The sequence below is a fragment of the Aspergillus flavus genome, chromosome 4 (genome assembly GCF_009017415.1).
Source record: "Aspergillus flavus chromosome 4, complete sequence".
In the NCBI taxonomy this organism is placed as follows: Eukaryota; Fungi; Ascomycota; class Eurotiomycetes; order Eurotiales; family Aspergillaceae; genus Aspergillus; species Aspergillus flavus.
The window spans coordinates 4,727,266-4,744,142 of NC_092405.1; the positions used below are offsets into that span (position 1 = coordinate 4,727,266).

General features: G+C 49.9%; 10 protein-coding genes across 10 annotated transcripts; 5 read left to right on the forward strand and 5 right to left on the reverse strand.

Annotated features, from left to right (window-relative positions):
- Nucleotides 1-201: 201 nt before the first annotated feature.
- F9C07_2069538 (uncharacterized protein) lies at nucleotides 202-1,910 on the reverse strand (the record flags this gene model as incomplete). Its single annotated transcript, XM_071508749.1, has 4 exons — nucleotides 202-837; nucleotides 905-1,302; nucleotides 1,381-1,597; nucleotides 1,680-1,910. The coding sequence occupies 4 exons, from the start codon at nucleotides 1,908-1,910 to the stop codon at nucleotides 202-204; spliced, it is 1,482 nt and encodes a 493-aa protein (XP_071366765.1).
- Nucleotides 1,911-2,157: 247 nt separating this feature from the next.
- On the forward strand, nucleotides 2,158-2,397 carry F9C07_10136 (uncharacterized protein; the record flags this gene model as incomplete). The annotated part of the gene is made up of 1 exon (XM_071507353.1): nucleotides 2,158-2,397. The coding sequence occupies one exon, from the start codon at nucleotides 2,158-2,160 to the stop codon at nucleotides 2,395-2,397; it is 240 nt and encodes a 79-aa protein (XP_071366766.1).
- A 723-nt stretch (nucleotides 2,398-3,120) lies between these two features.
- F9C07_2284191 (putative alcohol dehydrogenase) lies at nucleotides 3,121-4,679 on the forward strand (the record flags this gene model as incomplete). The annotated part of the gene is made up of 5 exons (XM_041292536.2): nucleotides 3,121-3,253; nucleotides 3,313-3,447; nucleotides 3,507-3,710; nucleotides 3,769-4,142; nucleotides 4,197-4,679. The coding sequence occupies 5 exons, from the start codon at nucleotides 3,121-3,123 to the stop codon at nucleotides 4,377-4,379; spliced, it is 1,029 nt and encodes a 342-aa protein (XP_041146995.1). The 3' UTR covers nucleotides 4,380-4,679.
- A 220-nt stretch (nucleotides 4,680-4,899) lies between these two features.
- F9C07_2068026 (uncharacterized protein) lies at nucleotides 4,900-7,365 on the reverse strand (the record flags this gene model as incomplete). Its single annotated transcript, XM_041286165.2, has 8 exons — nucleotides 4,900-5,075; nucleotides 5,143-5,346; nucleotides 5,399-5,871; nucleotides 5,931-6,291; nucleotides 6,350-6,826; nucleotides 6,875-7,069; nucleotides 7,153-7,246; nucleotides 7,306-7,365. 8 exons carry the CDS (start codon nucleotides 7,363-7,365, stop codon nucleotides 4,900-4,902), a joined length of 2,040 nt encoding a protein of 679 aa, XP_041146996.2.
- A 410-nt stretch (nucleotides 7,366-7,775) lies between these two features.
- Nucleotides 7,776-9,501, forward strand: F9C07_10133 (putative benzoate 4-monooxygenase cytochrome P450; the record flags this gene model as incomplete). The annotated part of the gene is made up of 4 exons (XM_071507352.1): nucleotides 7,776-8,153; nucleotides 8,200-8,750; nucleotides 8,803-9,091; nucleotides 9,151-9,501. The coding sequence occupies 4 exons, from the start codon at nucleotides 7,776-7,778 to the stop codon at nucleotides 9,499-9,501; spliced, it is 1,569 nt and encodes a 522-aa protein (XP_071366767.1).
- A 321-nt stretch (nucleotides 9,502-9,822) lies between these two features.
- F9C07_2257875 (putative amino acid transporter) lies at nucleotides 9,823-12,228 on the reverse strand (the record flags this gene model as incomplete). The annotated part of the gene is made up of 6 exons (XM_071510131.1): nucleotides 11,737-12,228; nucleotides 11,650-11,673; nucleotides 11,268-11,593; nucleotides 10,989-11,211; nucleotides 10,588-10,930; nucleotides 9,823-10,522 (listed from the first exon to the last, which is right to left on the reverse strand). The coding sequence occupies exons 1-6, from the start codon at nucleotides 11,765-11,767 to the stop codon at nucleotides 9,823-9,825; spliced, it is 1,647 nt and encodes a 548-aa protein (XP_071366768.1). The 5' UTR covers nucleotides 11,768-12,228.
- Nucleotides 12,229-12,395: 167 nt separating this feature from the next.
- On the reverse strand, nucleotides 12,396-14,053 carry F9C07_10131 (putative polyamine oxidase; the record flags this gene model as incomplete). Its single annotated transcript, XM_041292523.2, has 4 exons — nucleotides 12,396-12,638; nucleotides 12,694-13,503; nucleotides 13,564-13,814; nucleotides 13,876-14,053. The coding sequence occupies 4 exons, from the start codon at nucleotides 14,051-14,053 to the stop codon at nucleotides 12,396-12,398; spliced, it is 1,482 nt and encodes a 493-aa protein (XP_041146999.1).
- Nucleotides 14,054-14,292: 239 nt separating this feature from the next.
- F9C07_10130 (uncharacterized protein) lies at nucleotides 14,293-14,547 on the forward strand (the record flags this gene model as incomplete). The annotated part of the gene is made up of 2 exons (XM_071507351.1): nucleotides 14,293-14,421; nucleotides 14,518-14,547. 2 exons carry the CDS (start codon nucleotides 14,293-14,295, stop codon nucleotides 14,545-14,547), a joined length of 159 nt encoding a protein of 52 aa, XP_071366769.1.
- An 84-nt stretch (nucleotides 14,548-14,631) lies between these two features.
- On the forward strand, nucleotides 14,632-15,287 carry F9C07_2284196 (uncharacterized protein; the record flags this gene model as incomplete). The annotated part of the gene is made up of 2 exons (XM_071510672.1): nucleotides 14,632-14,853; nucleotides 14,992-15,287. The coding sequence occupies 2 exons, from the start codon at nucleotides 14,632-14,634 to the stop codon at nucleotides 15,079-15,081; spliced, it is 312 nt and encodes a 103-aa protein (XP_071366770.1). The 3' UTR covers nucleotides 15,082-15,287.
- Nucleotides 15,288-16,751, reverse strand: F9C07_2284197 (uncharacterized protein). Its single transcript, XM_071510673.1, has 4 exons — nucleotides 16,511-16,751; nucleotides 16,085-16,437; nucleotides 15,756-16,022; nucleotides 15,288-15,703 (listed from the first exon to the last, which is right to left on the reverse strand). Exons 1-4 carry the CDS (start codon nucleotides 16,511-16,513, stop codon nucleotides 15,592-15,594), a joined length of 735 nt encoding a protein of 244 aa, XP_071366771.1. The 5' UTR covers nucleotides 16,514-16,751; the 3' UTR covers nucleotides 15,288-15,591.
- Between the last annotated feature and the right edge of the window lie 126 nt (nucleotides 16,752-16,877).

Here is a 16,877-nt window from a genome sequence, read left to right on the forward strand (position 1 = left end):
GGAGAACGCGCATTTTTCACGCTAACTGACCAGTACCTATCCTTTGTTTCTCGGAAGTGTGAAGCATCTTTGATTATCGGAAACCCTGCAGTCTCATCCCAGACCAGACCCAGAGGCTGACGCAGGGGGTGAGTTTATATATCTATATCCCGGCTCTTTTCACTTTCCTCCCAGACCGTCACCATCATTTCATCTTCGCCCTCAAGCGTCTGCGAGGGAAGCATAAAATCCAAACTTGTTGTAAGGATCAAACTTTGTCTTGATGGCCTGGAGCTTCTCGAGGCGGTCAACGTCACGGCCGTACACCTGCGGAAGCTGCTCGCCGCCCATGGCGTAGTTGACATAAGAGTGGGCAATGTCACCGTTGCGGCTGGCAATTTGGAGCCTTTCTCCGAAGTCGCGGGCAACAGCGAGCTCAGTCGGGTCATCACCGGACCAGAACAGGAAGGCAGCCAACATGTTGTGCCTGTTGCGCTCCTCCGGTGGAACAGCGTTGAAGCCATCGGGGAAGTCACGGACGCCCTTGCGGCCATACGATTCGAAGATGAAGGTGGAGGTGTTGTAGGTTTCAATGGCGACAAGGTCAGCGAAGATGTTGTAGCTTTCGCGCATGGACGCGGGGTCCCAGCGGACGATGGAGTTGGAGTAGCCGGCCCAGTTCTGACTCGGGACACAGACCCGGTCGTCACGGCCGAAGTTGGTGACGTCGAAGAGTTCGTTCCAGTAGATATCGGTAATGGTCTCCTCGTGAATGGGGCCGATGGCACGGTAGGCCTGAATGTACTGGGGAGCGGCAGTATCGTAACCCTGGTAGATGAGCTCCATGACTAGAACAGGCTAGAGCATTGTTAGCAAGTGCTGCTAGATGTGATCTGCGGCAACAAAGACGAGGCTAGTTATTCACCTTTTCAGCGTTGATCTCGGGCAAGTTGCGGTAGTAACCGTTCAGGACAACCAGGCCTGGATCGGCAATAGTGTCCTCGAGCTCGTTCCAGGCTTCGAAGTACTCTTCAATCCTATCGGCCTCATAGACGAGGGTCATAAAGGTCCATGGATCCGGATGGATGTCGTAAACCTTGACCTCGAATTCAAGGACAATACCCAGGTTGTGACCAGCACCACGAAGGCCCCAGAAGAGATCTTCGTTTTCAGTGGCCGAGGCAGTGACAACAGTACCGTTGTGGAGAGCGACCTTGGCCGAGACCAAGCTATCGGCAGCGAAACCGTGGTCACCCTGAAGCACGCTGTGGCCACCACCCAGGAGAGGACCCAGGATGGAGACGCACTCGCAGAGACCGTGGACTAGAGAAAGCATGCTTGTCAGTTGATCATGCTTGGCCTGCTTGTGCGGGATTCATGTGAGAGGGCTTGAGAGATTACCAGCTTGTTTTCCATACGGATACAGAGCCTGGACGACTTCGTATTGGAGGACACCGCCGCCGGCGTATGCGGTGTCATTGTTGGGACCGAGACCGACGTGGTTGAGGCCACGCATGCGGATCTGAATTCCATCCTGGATCTTGCTGATATCGTCGGTCCAGCCGTGGGTACCGGTGACGGCCAGGAACGGGAGTCCGATCTCGTTCGCGACTTTGATCTGTAAAAGAGTCAGATAATGTTCTTTTCATGTTGAACAGCTCGTCCTGTACCGTATTCACAACATCGTCTTCGGCAGCTACGTCGACAACGGCGAGATAGCCCGGGTTGACGCGGGGAGCAGCAGCACGATGGGTAACATCATACCATTTCTCGGAGTCGGGAAAGACAATCGTGGCGTTTTCGGAGAGCAGAGGCGTGAGAAGCTCCTTGATCTGTGCCAACTTGGCCTCGGGAGTGCCGTTGGACGGGACTGTGGCCTGGACGGCAAAGCCGAAGAAGCCAGCTGCCAGGATGTTCAAGAGCTTCTTCATCTTGAATGACTGTACCTGATATTGCTCAGGCTGATCAGGTCAAAAAGCGCTGTTGGACGGAAAGGAGGACTGCGCTTCTAGGAGAGCAGAAGGGCGAGATGAGACTGGCGGAACAATCTATCATTTATATATTTTGAAAGCTGTGGCCGAACATCACCAGCTGTCTTTGACAAACCCAGCTCTTGTTGGCATAGCTTAGAAAGCTCATCAGTCCGGTCCAATGAAACTCTCGTGCTGCTATGTCTGGATGAAAAGCATTCACCGATACGACAGTCCAGCATTCGTCCGCGACAAATTCTACGTCGCTTCGAGTTGCGATTTCTTCGCAGACTATATTGTTACCAGCATCGTGAACAACACTCAACGGAGAGCACGCATGACCCTGCCTTACATTAGCCCTCTCGAGCTTCTTGCAATTCAGAATGTGCTCGAACCCATGCGTGACGGTTTGGCGGCGTCGGCGCCATCTATGGCGAGCCCCTGGTGATCGCTAAGACGCTGCAGCTGTTCTCAGCGGGGCCGGCGCTTGCACTTGCTGTGGGGATTAAATCTGCTTGGCGGGCAGCAAAACGGAAGCGCTGCGTCCTATCCTGAATTTGGCTTAACTCGTGTGAATGTACTTGCCTTGAATCAACCCTTGGTCCACTGGGTTCGAGTACTGTACAAACAAAATCAAGTACGGAGTATCTTCATCCTTTTTACTAGGGTCGGGCAACGCTTGAGCCACTGTGAACGAAGCTGTTCAACGTACTGCGCTATAGACAAGCTCTCCGCCTAACGGATTGGTAAGCGGTCGGCCGCGATGTGGGTGCGCAATTTTTATCAACGAATTGGTGCAAACCCGTCAAGCTCCACCGCCAATAAATGTGGGACCTCAACGATTGAAGGAAACTCCAGGCGCGGCTGGTGTTGTCTCGGACATCTGCAAGTGCCAACGTCATACGGAGTACATTCAAGCCAAATGCGTGCGTTAAACACTCCATCCTTCGCAGCAATTCTCAGTCAAATTTAGTGTTCACTGCATTGGAGTGATGACGATATCAAGGTCGATTACAAATCTCACCGTGGGTAAACGATCCTTATAGATAGAGGCACGGAAACCCCCGCTAAGTTGGACACACATAAAACCTGCAGCTGCTGAGAAAGGAGAGACGATTCACCTTCAGAAGCAAGACGTCCGTCGACAAGAATAGTACCCAGAACATCGAAAATGGCTCCTACCACCGCTACAGCCCTCGTCACCAAAGGCGGCAAGCTGTCCAAGGAAACCATTCCTGTGCCGACTCCAGGCGAACATCAGGTGCTGGTGAAGATTTCCTATGTCGCCCAGAACCCTACCGACGGTAAGTCATGGTTCCAGCCCCTCTCATCCTGTGATCGTTGAAGCTAAGCCTCTGTCTAGTCCAATCACTCGACGCCAATGCCTTCGGTGATGATGCGGTTCTCGGTTGTGACTTTGTCGGTACTGTCGAGAAGACGGGCGACAAAGTGAGCAGGATCAAGACTGGCACCGTGATTGCTGGTCTAATTTGGGGAGGTTGGTTACCGTCTCGAATATCCTCATTCTACTTATTATCTAAAGTTTTGTTTGAACAGGCGAGATCAAGGGGTTGGGTGGCTACAGCGAGTACACCCTCGCAGATGAGCGCATTTGTTTCCCGCTGCCCGAAGGTGTCACTCCCGAGCAGGCCTCCACAGTGCCCCTCGCCGCGTGCACAGCACTGATCGCTCTCTTCTCCAAGGACTGTCTCAACATCCCTCAGAACTCTGGAGAGACTGTTCTCATTTGGGGCGGCAGCTGTGAGTCGAATTGATGACATGTGGCGTATCAATAACATTGGGAACTCACGCATTGCAGCAAGCGTCGGACTTTACGCCATCCAGATCGCCAAGTACTACGGCCTCAACGTTGTGACGACTTGCAGTCCCCGGCACCACGATCTTGTCAAGTCCCTTGGTGCTAGTCACGCTTTTGACTACCGCGATGCTAAGGTGGTGGAGATCATCAAGGCCGCTACGAACTTCGGCCTCAGGTACGTCTTCGACACCATCGGCAACGACTCGTCCTCGGTCACTGCATCGCACGCAGTCTCCGAACAGGGTGGCGGCCTGTGCACTGTTCGTCCGGGCAAGGCTTTCACCGAGAACGTGACCAAGCAGACTAAGGTGACGGATGTGCTTGTCTGGACGGCGTTCTTGAAGGAGCATAAATACGGGGAGTTCTACTGGCCTGTAAGTCATCGTGGAGATTGAACATCTAAAGTTGTTTATTAATCAGATTCGCAGCCGCACAAGGAGGACCACGAACTTTCAGCCCACTTCTTCGAGGAACTGCCCAAGTTGCTCTCTTCTAGAGTCATCACACCGAATACTCCGAAGCTCCTCGAGGGACTCGACTCTGTGCCAAAGGGATTCCAGGAATACCGTGACGGAGTGATCTCCAACTACAAGATAGTGTACAAGGTGTAAGAGCATGAGATGAATCGTAAACAAGTTGCGTCACTGTTTCGTATGATGCTCCTGCTAATGCTCCTTCACGTGCCGTTGCCAAATCGCTAGGTTAGATATAACTCTGATTTGTTATTCTGGAAGGCGAACTACGATGAAAATATAGTGGGCTCCTTGATACACCCAACACTAATCATGTAATACTTTTTGTTCCTTCGCTTCTATAGCATGACTTAGACTATTTAGTATTCAGCATATTGGTAGGGTCATTTTGTGGTGCTTTTAAACAGGAGGACAGGAAGTTTACAGAAATATTGTCAGGTGAGTATTTTGTAACTTGAGCCTACAGCAATTCAGATTTGCTGACATCAATGTGTGATAGACGACGAGGATAAGCGCTTCTATGATTCGACTAGGTGTATTATTCTGTCAGCAGTAATGCATAGTCCCCTGGACAGTGCTGTATATCAAACGCTAGTTAGGACGAGGCACTGTGAGGTAGGAATGAACTACTAGCGTTACTCGCACTAAGTAAAGTAGACTATTCACACAAAGGGAGGCGAGAGTACAGGTCAAGGAATGACAGGTCTTGACCGATAAAGTCGTCTTGACTGAAGTGCATAAGGAGATCGTCCGAAGCCTGTCCGATATTTCGCATGATACAGTCGGTATTCCAGAAATCTAAAGAGACAGAGGACCTGACTCTAACGTGGTCTCCTACAGACAGGTTAATGACTGTGTCCAACCTTTAAAAGAGGATATGTTCCAGCGGAGGGAAGGATACCGAGTGTATCAAATACGGTGAGTAGTCTCTCGATGCAACAGCCGGCTTTCTGAGTGATCAGGCTGTTTTTGCCAATATGCTTCATGATGCGCAGAGCATCTTCTATCTCCTGCCGGATTTCAGCAACCGAAGCAGTATCGAAGACCTCGGGTTCGTGCTTTTTCACAATAAGCATTGCAAAGTAATGTAAGGTCACCGTCAACACTAAGCTACTCGTAAGCCCGGGACAATTTAACAGTTGGAGATCCTGCCATACTTGTATAATTGCAGGTATACCATGCCGCGAACGTGTTGACGGATGTCTCGTGAGCCGTACTAAGGGAACTGATTATCCTGAAGATTTTGCGCACCGCGTCCCAGTCATTCTGTAATACTTGAGGCAGCCTTTCCTTCAAACGGTCGACTATTTGTGGTTCACTTGAACTATCTCTGAGTAAAACCAGAAAGTGGGCAATTAAGGGGAAGTTGACAATCATGCGCAGTCGGTAGTAGTGTATCGATAGCAATATGCGCACAGCTGTATGACAGTCCATCGGTACTGGGAAGCCAGCTAGCTCGGACGCCAATACGAGGCCTCCTATCGTGGATAGATTTTGGGACCACTGCTCATTCTTCCAGCATAGGTCCGTCCACCGGGTGACAAGGGCATGAGTCTTATCGTTCGTTGGCACTTCAATGTTTCCATTGTATAGGGACCCTGTGGCATGCTCGATGATAGTATGCGACCGTCTAACGTACCATAAGCCACGATGATGAGATCAGTGGGATCCGAAGCTAATAGGTCTTACGCAAGGTGACCCATGTATTGGTCACTAATCGGGGAATTAACCCCAGGGAGCGCTTGACTGCTGATCGTAAGGCATTGAGGAATCATATATGGCCGGCCTTGGGTCAAACCCATAATCCTGCTTCTAATGTTAGTTTGACGAGGGTTCAGCGGGTGGCTCAATACTTTCCTGTCATTCTTGACCACTCCGTCCCATAGACGAAGTCGAAGTCTAGTCTCATCCGAGTCGCTAGAGGTATCTGTCGCCTGGTGATGCAGCCCAACGTGGAACGCCGCCTTCACACATAATGCATGAGATGTATAACTGGATATCGAGCGCTGGTGGTTTTGCTTATACTCAACTACCAATAAGAGTGACTGGACTAACAGATTGTGTTAATGAGATCTTATCAGTTAAAAGCCGTAATGGAGATGTCTCACCTAGCTCATAGCTAGGACGCTCTAGCGTCCTGGAGTCTAGTAACGCAACAGCCTTTTTATAGAATGTCTCTCGTTGTAGAGAGCCTAATGAGGCTGCTGCAAGAGCCCAAACAATATTGCACAATGCTAGCAAAACCCTCCGAAATTTCGGTGGGCGTTGCTGTACAGCGTTGTAGTATCCCTCGAGTAAAATTGCTTTATCGATGTACGGGAGGACAATGTTCGTAGTGGAAAAGTACCTCTCGAAAAGAACCAGTGCTTCTTCCTTTGGTGGTAGAGATGTTTCATGAAGGGTTTGGGAAACACCTGCCTCCGCCCGAGTACATGTACCTGTTTGGGACGCCTGGTTGTGACGCTGCGCGCAGTGATAACATGAACTCAGGTTCTTAACAACCCCGGACACTGGTAGATAGAGCATTGTCGTTTCCGCAAAGACGCTAGAGAGAAGGCGAAACATGCCATAATTGGAGCTGGGGCCTAGGATCTTAATTCGTGTGCTTCCTCAACCCAAATCCACAAACATACCGAAATATCCCACGACATTATCAGTTTCTTCGGTTAATGCATTTGTTGAGAGTACATCAACCGGTGCACCGTCCTCCACAGTTGTTCGATCGTTACAATGCACCACTTCCTGCTGTCTCTCTTGGTCCGTAAGTGCCATTCCAACTGCAGCTGTGCGTGACTCGGTGACCGCTCGCAACTGCTCTTCAAGTTTCTCTATCTTCTTTAGTAAGTCACCTCGCTCGCTGTATATTCGTTAGGGTGTCCGTGCATATCAGGATCCAGAAATGGAGGCCCACCGTCCCAGCTTAGCCGTACGACTGCCTTTATGAATCGGTCTATATGAGCACTCCAAACGTCGGCTTTGACATCGGGAGCAGCTTGGCCGGGTGCCTTCACACTGCTTAACGTCAGATCTTTGCGATCCAGATTCTTCGAGTCAAGCTACTTACCTTTAGTTTACGGCGACGACACTCGACGCAGGCAAGCTCTGTTCGACGCATCCCACGCATCTTTCCCATATCTCAAGCGTTCCTAAACAGTAACAATCAACGTCCAGGTTTTGTGTCTTCCCCACAGCGATCATCCCCAGGTCACGGGAGGCTCCCCACGCAACTTGACCAATCGGATCACTGCTTCCCGCTGATTTCTATCCGAGGGTATCAAACCCTTACCGTAGGAGGAGTGCAGCTGCATCCGTACTATCCAAGTGGTTTGTAGCTCTGGAATATGGGTCCCTCAATCTGCGGGCATGATGCAGTTGTTGCGGGGTGAATCCTACTGTACTCACCGTAAAAGCTCGGCTATCATCTCGTACCTACCCGAGGAGGCCCTAAGTTGAACATATATAGTAGTACACATCTTGACTTACACATGGGGTAAGACTCCAAGTACTACTAGGAATCACATACGGCAAGTCACAATGACCCTTCTTCAGAATATCGTGTCAGAGACGCCGTTGGCTGCGGGCAGCGCTTTGCTCACCGCAATCGTTGTCGCATATGTCATTTATCAACGCTACCTGCACCCACTGGCCAAATATCCAGGACCGTTCCTTGCAAGTATCACAGATCTATGGCAGGTTCACCAGTTCCTGTCTCTACAACAACCATACAATCTCACCGCACTCCACGAGAGATACGGCCCCATCGTTAGATACGGACCAGACAAGCTCAGCATTACACACGAGAGTGCTGTCCCGACAATTTACCAGAAAAGCGCCAAGTCCATGCCGAAAACCGAGTTTTACGATGCTTATGGGGCTGCTCATCCAAATGTGTTTGGGATGCGGGATGAAGTGGTAAGTCTCCGGCTAAGATCTGAAATTATGCAACTCATGGTTCTAGATGCACTCGGTGAGGCGGCGTCATATGTCTCACAGCTTTTCTTTGAGCTACATCAAGGAGATGGAAGAGTACCTTGATCTAAACATACGCATTCTGAAAGATAAGATTAGATACCACAGTGAAATAGGCGAAGTATTTGACCTAAAGAAAGCTTTGCATTACTATATGATCGATGTTCTAGGTGAACTTGCGTTTAGCCGGTCTTTCGGTGTGCAAGAGGCTGATGACGAGTCGCGTATTCCGCCGGTGATCGAGCATAGCCTTTTGGCGGCTGTCACCGGTGCATGGCCCACAATGACAATGACCCTGAAAAGGTGGCTCCCCTACATGCCGCATGCAGGGCTTCGGCGGCTCTTTGCTGGCCGAAAGGCCTGCGCAGATCTTGCATCGAGCAGCGTTCAACGACGCCTGAGGGATCTGAATGATGGTGGAAGTTCAGTCGGAGTACAGAATCGGAAGGATATTCTGACCAACTTGATCAAGGCGAAGCACCCTGAGACAGGCGAAAGGCTTACGCAAACTGATCTGGAAACGGAGGCGTTTGGTTTCATGTACTGCACCCCGATTTGATTCTTTGGCAACATATGGTTAACGATCTCACAGTATTGCCGGAACTCACACAACTAGCGCTACATCCACACTTCTCTTCTACCATCTCCTCCATAACCCTGACTTCATGAGGAAGTGCACTGAGGAGATCGACTCTAACCTGCCGTCCCTTGGACCGAGCGAGACTGCGTACTCTATCACAGCCGCAGAAGCCTCTCTCCCATTTTTACGAAACTGTATCCGAGAGAACTTCCGTATTACCCCGGTTTTCACGATGCCGTTAGCACGTCGTATTACTGACCCTGCCGGAGTAACGATAGAAGGCGAACACTTGCCTCAAGGAGTGGGTTGATTTGCATCTCAAACATGCTTTCCTCAGGGTCTAACCATTATTTGAACTAGACGTCAGTCGCTGTATGCAACCACGCATTCCATCACAACCCTGTCGTTTGGGGTGAGGACCATAATATATTCAACCCTAATCGCTGGAATGATCCAAATGTTGGTGCTAAAGCCCGGCTCTTGATGCACTTCGGGCTGGGTGGCCGGCAATGTATTGGGAAAGCTGTGGCGACTACTAATATATACAAATTGCTCAGTACTCTGCTTAAGGAGTTTACGTTTGAGCTAGCCGATGAGCAGGAGCGGGTGGATGTGGACAAGGGGTTGTATAAAGGCAGAATCCCGAAGCTTTTCAGTGTTGGAATTAGTGACCTGCAGGGACCTTTGCTCGTTAGAGCTCGAGTTCGTTGACGGCTTTAAGGAGGTATTACTACAGTGTATCATTACCTCCGGTATTGCTATCGATCCCAGCATAGACAGCTATGATTTTTTGAGTGGTATAATTTCCCACTGGACCTAACGGCGCAGACTGTAGAGTAGCCAGTCTACAAAGTAGTATATCTTTCTTTCTCTGACATAACTCCTACGATGGGAAATACCGGTTTCCTATTCTATATCACTGAGGAGTTGTTCTCACCCTGTCTCTCCTTTTCAATATTAGGAACAAAGAAAGTGAAAACAAGACATACTATCGCAGTAAATGCATGAGATAGCCGTACCCCAGCATGGGGATTATTTCTGAATTTCCCCACTGGATCTGCGAAGTCGTGGACCCTGATACCACTTTCGTGCATACACCAACCAATTTATGCCAGCCACAATGGCCATGGCACCGAGCACTGCAGGCGTATAATCTGGAAGCCCCGTCCTACAGGTCAATAAACGGTATCGGGTACAAGAGACGTGGTGGTAGTCGAACTCACTCATATTACTGCCAGTAACCGGCATCACAGTCGGGAAGTCATAAAAGATCAACACCAACACTGCGAAGCACACAGTTATCAGATTGGCTCCCCATCCCACTGGACTGGGCAATCGGAACGGGCGTGGATCCGGCAACCAAGTCGCCGATCGGCATCGATACAGCAGCAACGCGGCCGGGAAAGCGTATGAAATGTGCTGTAGAACTAAGCCGGTACCAATAAAGGCATTAAATGCAGATGATGATCCTAAGTAAATACAGCCGATGAGGAACATAACTGCATAGTTGAACACCAGAGCCCAGACGGGGACTTCTAGGGTGTCATGCAATTGTCCGGTCCATTGACTACCGATCAGGGCCCGGTCTCTTGCCAAGGACCAGGTAAGACGAGATGCCGTTTGTTGAGCGCCCGTGAGAGCGAAGACGGCTGCGAGCAGAAGGAGGCAAATGAACACGGTAGCGGCCGAGGTGGAACGTGTCGCTTGATGCCACATTTCGTAAATTGGAACTCTGCCGAGAGTGTCAGTTTGATGTCCGAACGTACAAGGTCAGAAGGGCAGGACACCGAAGCTGACCCGGTAGACGATGCCACCACAGTATCCAAATCACTGGTACAGTATAGCATCGTAATCATGAAGGCGAAAGAGGTGACGAAGCCAATAACCAAAGTACTGATCAGAGCACGAGGAACAGCGGTTGTTGCATTCCGGCACTCTTCTGCCAAGTGCAAGGCACCATCAATACCAGCGTACATGTAGTTGGGAGAGACAAGACCCGTGAGAAAGGCCACTCCGCCCGAGTTCCATCCGCTGCCATCTAGAAAGGTGGCCCATACACTACTTGATGCCTCGTACCGAGAGGCCGAGCGAGCAAGGCAAGTCACCATGATAATGACGAAACTTGTGAGGGTCATGAAGACTGTCAATCTGATTAGATGTCGTAGCCTGCTACCGGGTCAAGAAGGGTGGGGACGTACAGGATACGTCATGAAACCAGAGGGACTTCTTCAACAGGGTTGTGTTATACAACAGGACCAGCCCATTAATGGACTGGTAGATTAAGAAGTAGTGCCACGGCTGCGATTGATACTCCGAGTTATAGAAGAGGACAATACCGAGGATAAGCTGTGCTGGTATGATGGCAATCCCAGTGCAGATAGCGATCCAGGCAAGCATGTTGGAGACACCACAACAATAACTCTGGATACCACATCAATGTTTACCTTGGCTTATATCGGGCGAAGGAGAGGACATACCAACGCCCGACTCAGATGCTTCGGGGCCAGAATGCTCGTCCAATGGTACTGCCCGCCAGCGGTTGGATATGTACTGGCTAGCTCGGCCAGGGTCAGGGTACAAGCACCGACCAAAAAGAAGATCAAAATCAACCCATAGATGAGAGTTACGGGCCCGCCCTGGACTACTGCAAGAGCTACTGTGGCAGCAACTCCCGCCCAGCTGTCACAAATGATCCAGCTGGCGGATATAGTTTGTAAAGGGGTCAGTTTCCGCGTACCCTCTGGTTGAAAGTTGAGTCCTTCCAGACAGTCCAGGTCACCGTGTTGGATAGATTCTGTGTAGGCTAAGAATGAGTCAGGGCGACTTAGGTGGAGGCTGAGCGATCCGGTAGAGACTCACGCCTTTCGGTATCGAGGCATTGTTCTGGGCCAGTGGACTTGGTTTAGTGACGTGCATCTCAATACTTCAGGAACGGTTCATCCTTACCGTGTTTAGGCTTTGTTTCGGATGCGTCCATGTTGTACTATAGAAGAGCAGCCCGATTGTGGCTGGTAGACAAGAGGTTGAGAACCCGATACCAGCAACTATAGCCATGATTTGTACTCCGACAGACCTCTAACAGACAGTATATATACCAGGATATCAACTCAGAGTGACATCTCTGACCTTATCGTGGCTTTTGCGGGGTTCGAATTAACTTTCCCAGGGTTACCAAATTGGGTAAAAAAGAAGAGAAAAATGCTGGCAAAGGAACCGAATGATTCTGCACTGATAAGCTTCCTTCACGGACTTGGCAAACGCAAACATTGGTACATGAAGGATCCCGGAGGTCCAATGACGTCTGAGAAACCATGGTCCCTTGTGGCTCGTGCCATTATCTGAGGTTCACGGTTGGAGGTGTTAGTTACGTTAGCTACGAAATGTCACCACCAACTAGAATATAGCCAGACACTACAGTATCTTTGTTTGGAAAAGAAGAACACAATTAGACAGCGCTATCAAGACAAGCTGACTACACCCGTCGGATTCATACTACATACATTGTGTACAAAATGCCAAGATTTCGAACGAAACGAGGGATAAGAAAGGGGGTGGCTAACAGACATATCCTTCCACATCATCATGACCTATCATGCTAAAGACATCTACAAACGAGAACGTACAGCAGGGGGTGGTCGCAACTCCTCTATCACAGTCACGGCTGCCCGAGTACCCTCCTCAATAGCGCCGTCGATGAAGCTGCGCCAGCCAACTGCCCAGTCAGAGTTCGCAAAGAGTACGTTTCCATGCCGACTCCTAAGTTCGTCTAACGACGTGGATAGAAGCTGGGGAGGCGCAAAGAACCATGCGCCCTTGGCAAATTCATCCTTGCACCAGTTGTGAAACACCTGCAGGATCAGAAGTCAGCAATCCTATCCAACATATGTCACGTCCGAAACATACCAATCGCTTGATATCCATGTTCCCAGGCGACATGTTCTCCACCGCCTTTTTAGTCGCCTTAACATCCTCTTCGGGTTGGATGTGGTTATGTGCACCCCCGAAGCACACAATGTGTGTGTTTCCCGCGGGCGTGGTACCATCTCCGATGGCGTAGGCAAGCTTGTTAAAAGGGTATGAAATCCCCGACCAGGACCGCATGTCAGGGCAAGAGACCTCTGCGTGGACCTTGACGCATTGGTTTACATGGCCAATATTCGCGGCAGCCATGCGCTGTGGACTTAGAGGGGGTGAAAAGTGGACGGAGCTGAGCACGTTCAATGGAATAGTAGAGATTAGACGGGCTCCACTATACTGGCGACCATCGCGGGTTTCTACCACAACCCTGTCGCCATGGTCATTGATCGACTGAACTGGGCTGTTGAAGGCGTATGATAACCGTCCCGTTCTCAGTGACTCACGAAAGAATTTGATAGCGAAGCTGGATTGACCCCCCTTGAATTTATATGAAATCAAATGCTGCAGACACCCCTTATAAGAGTAGTCACATAAAGCCCACCAATGAAGGAATTCAAAGAAACTTGTAGTTTCCAGAGTCCCACAGCTGCAGAGCAGAATGAAGCTCTCTAATACAGCGCGCTCATTTGGCGTAAGTGATTGGGCCAGCGCATTGAGACGATCCAAAGCTGACATGTCATCATATTGCCGGGCCGCAGGGTTGTGGAAGGCATCGTGCGGATAGGGAATGATCTGGCGCCCCATTGCGCCGTCTACATCAACAAACTTTTCCAACGCACCCGCGAGGAGTGCATCCTTCGAAGGGTCAACGGAGGGTCCTCATGTAAGACGGTTCTCATGGCGGGTTGAACAAACCTCTTCCAAGTGGCTAAATATTGATGAGCCTTGGCTGCCAGTGCGCAGTTCAAAGTGATTCACGCCCCGAGAGAAATCGAAGGACGGTTCCAACTCGCTTCTCATTTGGTAACGGGAGACCTCTCGCCAAATATGAGGTTGCCCCCAACTTAGCCAAGTGCCTCCCATTTCAAAAGGATATCCGCCAATGTTAGACGACCAGGAGCGACCTCCAATACGATCGCGCGCCTCGATGAGAAGTACCTTGAGTCCTGTGGTAATGTTCGCAGTCAACGCGTCTGTCTATTAGGACCCGACAAAGGAATAGCGTACCGGCGAGACAGGCATCTCGAGATGCCGTGAGACCCGAATATCCTGCCCCGACAACAACTACATCCCAGTCCTCTGTTGTTGAAAGTACATTCGTGGGTGGCGATATAACACCAATAGATGGTACACCTTGACGTAGACCTGTCGTCGCAGTCCACTGGTACCCGTCACGTGAAGTCATTGTATTCGGGCTTTGCTATACTACTGGTTCAGCCAGTGCTGAGGACGCCGGCTCTTAGAAAACGAAGTAATATAGTCTGAAGATGGCACGGGGAGCGACCTCTAGATATAGCTCCCAGACGGAGAAAGTGGAATCATGATAAGAATGGACACACCACGTCTGATTTAGCTGGTATACGTGAAGTTGCCATTTGGGGATAATACGGAGAGAATTTGGGAGTAAGAAGGTTGTGATAGTAAATGAACCGGAGGCTCCTCGATGTGGAGGTCGATGAAAATTACCGCATTCGGGTAGTCAAGAGAGAAAACTGCGGGACCAATCACAACCATCTTGTGGATCCCTGGTTAAAGGAATACTACGGAGTACATGTATTATTCTTAATCCTAAAATTTTGTATCTACTGCAATATTTTGTAGTTCATGTACTAGCCTTGCTTTTGTATTTCTATTGTACTGGAATTCTAGATACATTCGCTCTACAAAGCTCTGCAGTAGTGATCTATATAATCCTCGGACCAACACATGGACCAGACCTAGCTACAATTATATCACCATCGAAATCAGATTGAAATTGGTAGCATGACTGCAGTAGATATAACTAGTAATTATTCGCTTTTTATCTCATTATATATTCCAGCAAGGGAAGACGAAAGCTCGTCAAGATGGCGTCCACTCCTGAGGCTTCCTCTTGGAAGACACAGAACGCCCACTCCAAAATTCCGCCATCTAATCTCAAAGTTTAAGTTCATGTCGGCTAAGAAGGAGTTGCTGTTGGCCGTGCCACAGAAGTTGCAGCTGCTGGTGCTGTTGTCGAGAAGATAACCTCCCTTTTCTACGATGTATGGTGCGACACTGTTAGGACAATTCGGGCAAGAAATAAATTGGTCTGGATAGAACATACCCTGCAAAAGCAAACAAGATATTAAAGAAGTAATTCAGAAATCCGCCGGCGACCTGGTCCGTCTCAATACCCGCAATGAGCATGCTCGTGAATGTGCTGGTGAAAGCGAAGAATATCCAGAGTTGTAGACAAGTGGCGATACCACGCGAATGGACAGCATCCGTCCAAATCGCCCGCGTTGCGAGACATGGCGTCAATGATATCCAAGAACCGACTGGCGGTAAGCTGCACAAGGAGACCCTGAGTATTAAAAATGGATAAGGACCTTGCTAAGAGTGTTTGGCCTCCAGTACACGTGGTGCCGTCGCATGAGGGTTGTGGATCTCCTTAGAGCAGCGATCATGGACAGTTGATATATAGCATGCTTACATAGAGAACTCGTATAGGGAGGAATCAATCTATACACAGGTTGAGCCGTAGTCATATTGGCAGTGGGGCCAGATCTACATTGATAGTTGAGCTCTAGTAATTTATCCAGCGCATACATTGAAGCTATTCCCCTCTACGTACGTTCGCGGAAGGTGCGAAGGTTGCCATGCAGATCATGTAGTATGACTTTGTCTTGGCATTTCCAGCCCTTCAAATCGCTTTCGACTAAAATATTCCAAAATCGCCTAGTTAGATAAGACCTTAACATGCTAACAATCTACAGACACGGCCGCATACAGAACGGCATGGCAGTCCGTGTCTGGCACATCGTAAGAACTGCCGGCACAGTTACTGCCACTCCAGGTGGTCACATTGCAGCCACTGACACGCTGTTAGCTCTTGAATATCAGGGCTCATGAATTACTATACATACTCGTTCTGACTGACGCGAATCGAACGCTTATTCGACGGAACAACGACGCACTTTTGTGAGCTGGAGTTCAGGACGGAGAAGGAATCGTCCGTTCCACCACAGGTATCGCTTGCGTACATGTGAACGGTGGCCCCGAAATCCGTCTGAGTGGGTGTCGCTGAGCTATCTGTGGATGTGGTACTGCTACTGGTGAGCGTGGTGCTGGTGGATGAGCTGGAAGTCGTGTTGTTGGCGGATGACGACGATATGGCTGTCGCAGCGGTGTCACTGTTGCAGGAGAGTCAAATGCTGTTTCTCTTGTGAGTATAAGTATCAGAGCAAGAAACTACCTTGAAGAGCTGTCCTTGTGAGCATTGCGACTACCCACAACTCCTCCCACCACGGCTGCGACCACAATAATCACGACTGCTACCGTAGTGGCGATTATCCAGGTCCACTTCTTCTTATTCGAAGCCTGTCCTGTCGCTAGTGGTGGATTCGCCGCATGGTTTGGTATGGAAGGATGTGCACCATAGCTTTGCACGGTAGGATTCAAGTACTTTTCGTTTGGATCTGGCACGAAGACCTGAGGAGCGGAGTGTTCTGAATCCGGGATCCAGAAAGCGGGCGGCACGGACTTGGAATCCGGAGAGAATATAACTTGTGGCGCAGAGTTTGGGTCCTCCTCTACTGGAATGCGCTCCTATATTGTACTGTCCATGGTTAGTTTTCGCAAGTCCCTTCGTCATTCCTGCACCACAGGTGGATCAACGGACCATCGCAAGGGAGAGCGCGCAAGAATAACTTGGGCCATGACCATGTTGGCGCCGACTTTGGGGGGACACTGTCTTCAATTTAATCTGTTATGCCTCAGGAATATGCGTCTCACCCTCAGATGATCCTGCGTTGACTTGCGACCCTCGCGACCAGTGAAGAAGCCAAGCGGGCCGTCGGGGCGACGCTTATGCAGGCTAAACACACTGGCGTTGTGGAAGTCGCCCATAAGCCTTGGGATCGGCTTCCTGATGGACGTTTGGAGAAAAGTAAGGGCCACTGTATTTTAATGAGGTGTTGACCCGCCAATCCAGTTGCAGTAGGCTATCCCGACAAGACCCAAGATGTCCAATAATAAGGGTTGTTGGC

Bases quoted from the DNA above. Each gene is read 5' to 3' on its own strand.
- F9C07_2284197 (XM_071510673.1), bottom strand. The intron at 16,023-16,084 runs GTAGTTTCTTGC...CTCCTGCAACAG, and splicing joins CACAAGGACAGCTCTTCAAG to TGACACCGCTGCGACAGCCA. The intron at 15,704-15,755 runs GTATGTATAGTA...ACAGCGTGTCAG, and splicing joins ATTCGCGTCAGTCAGAACGA to TGGCTGCAATGTGACCACCT.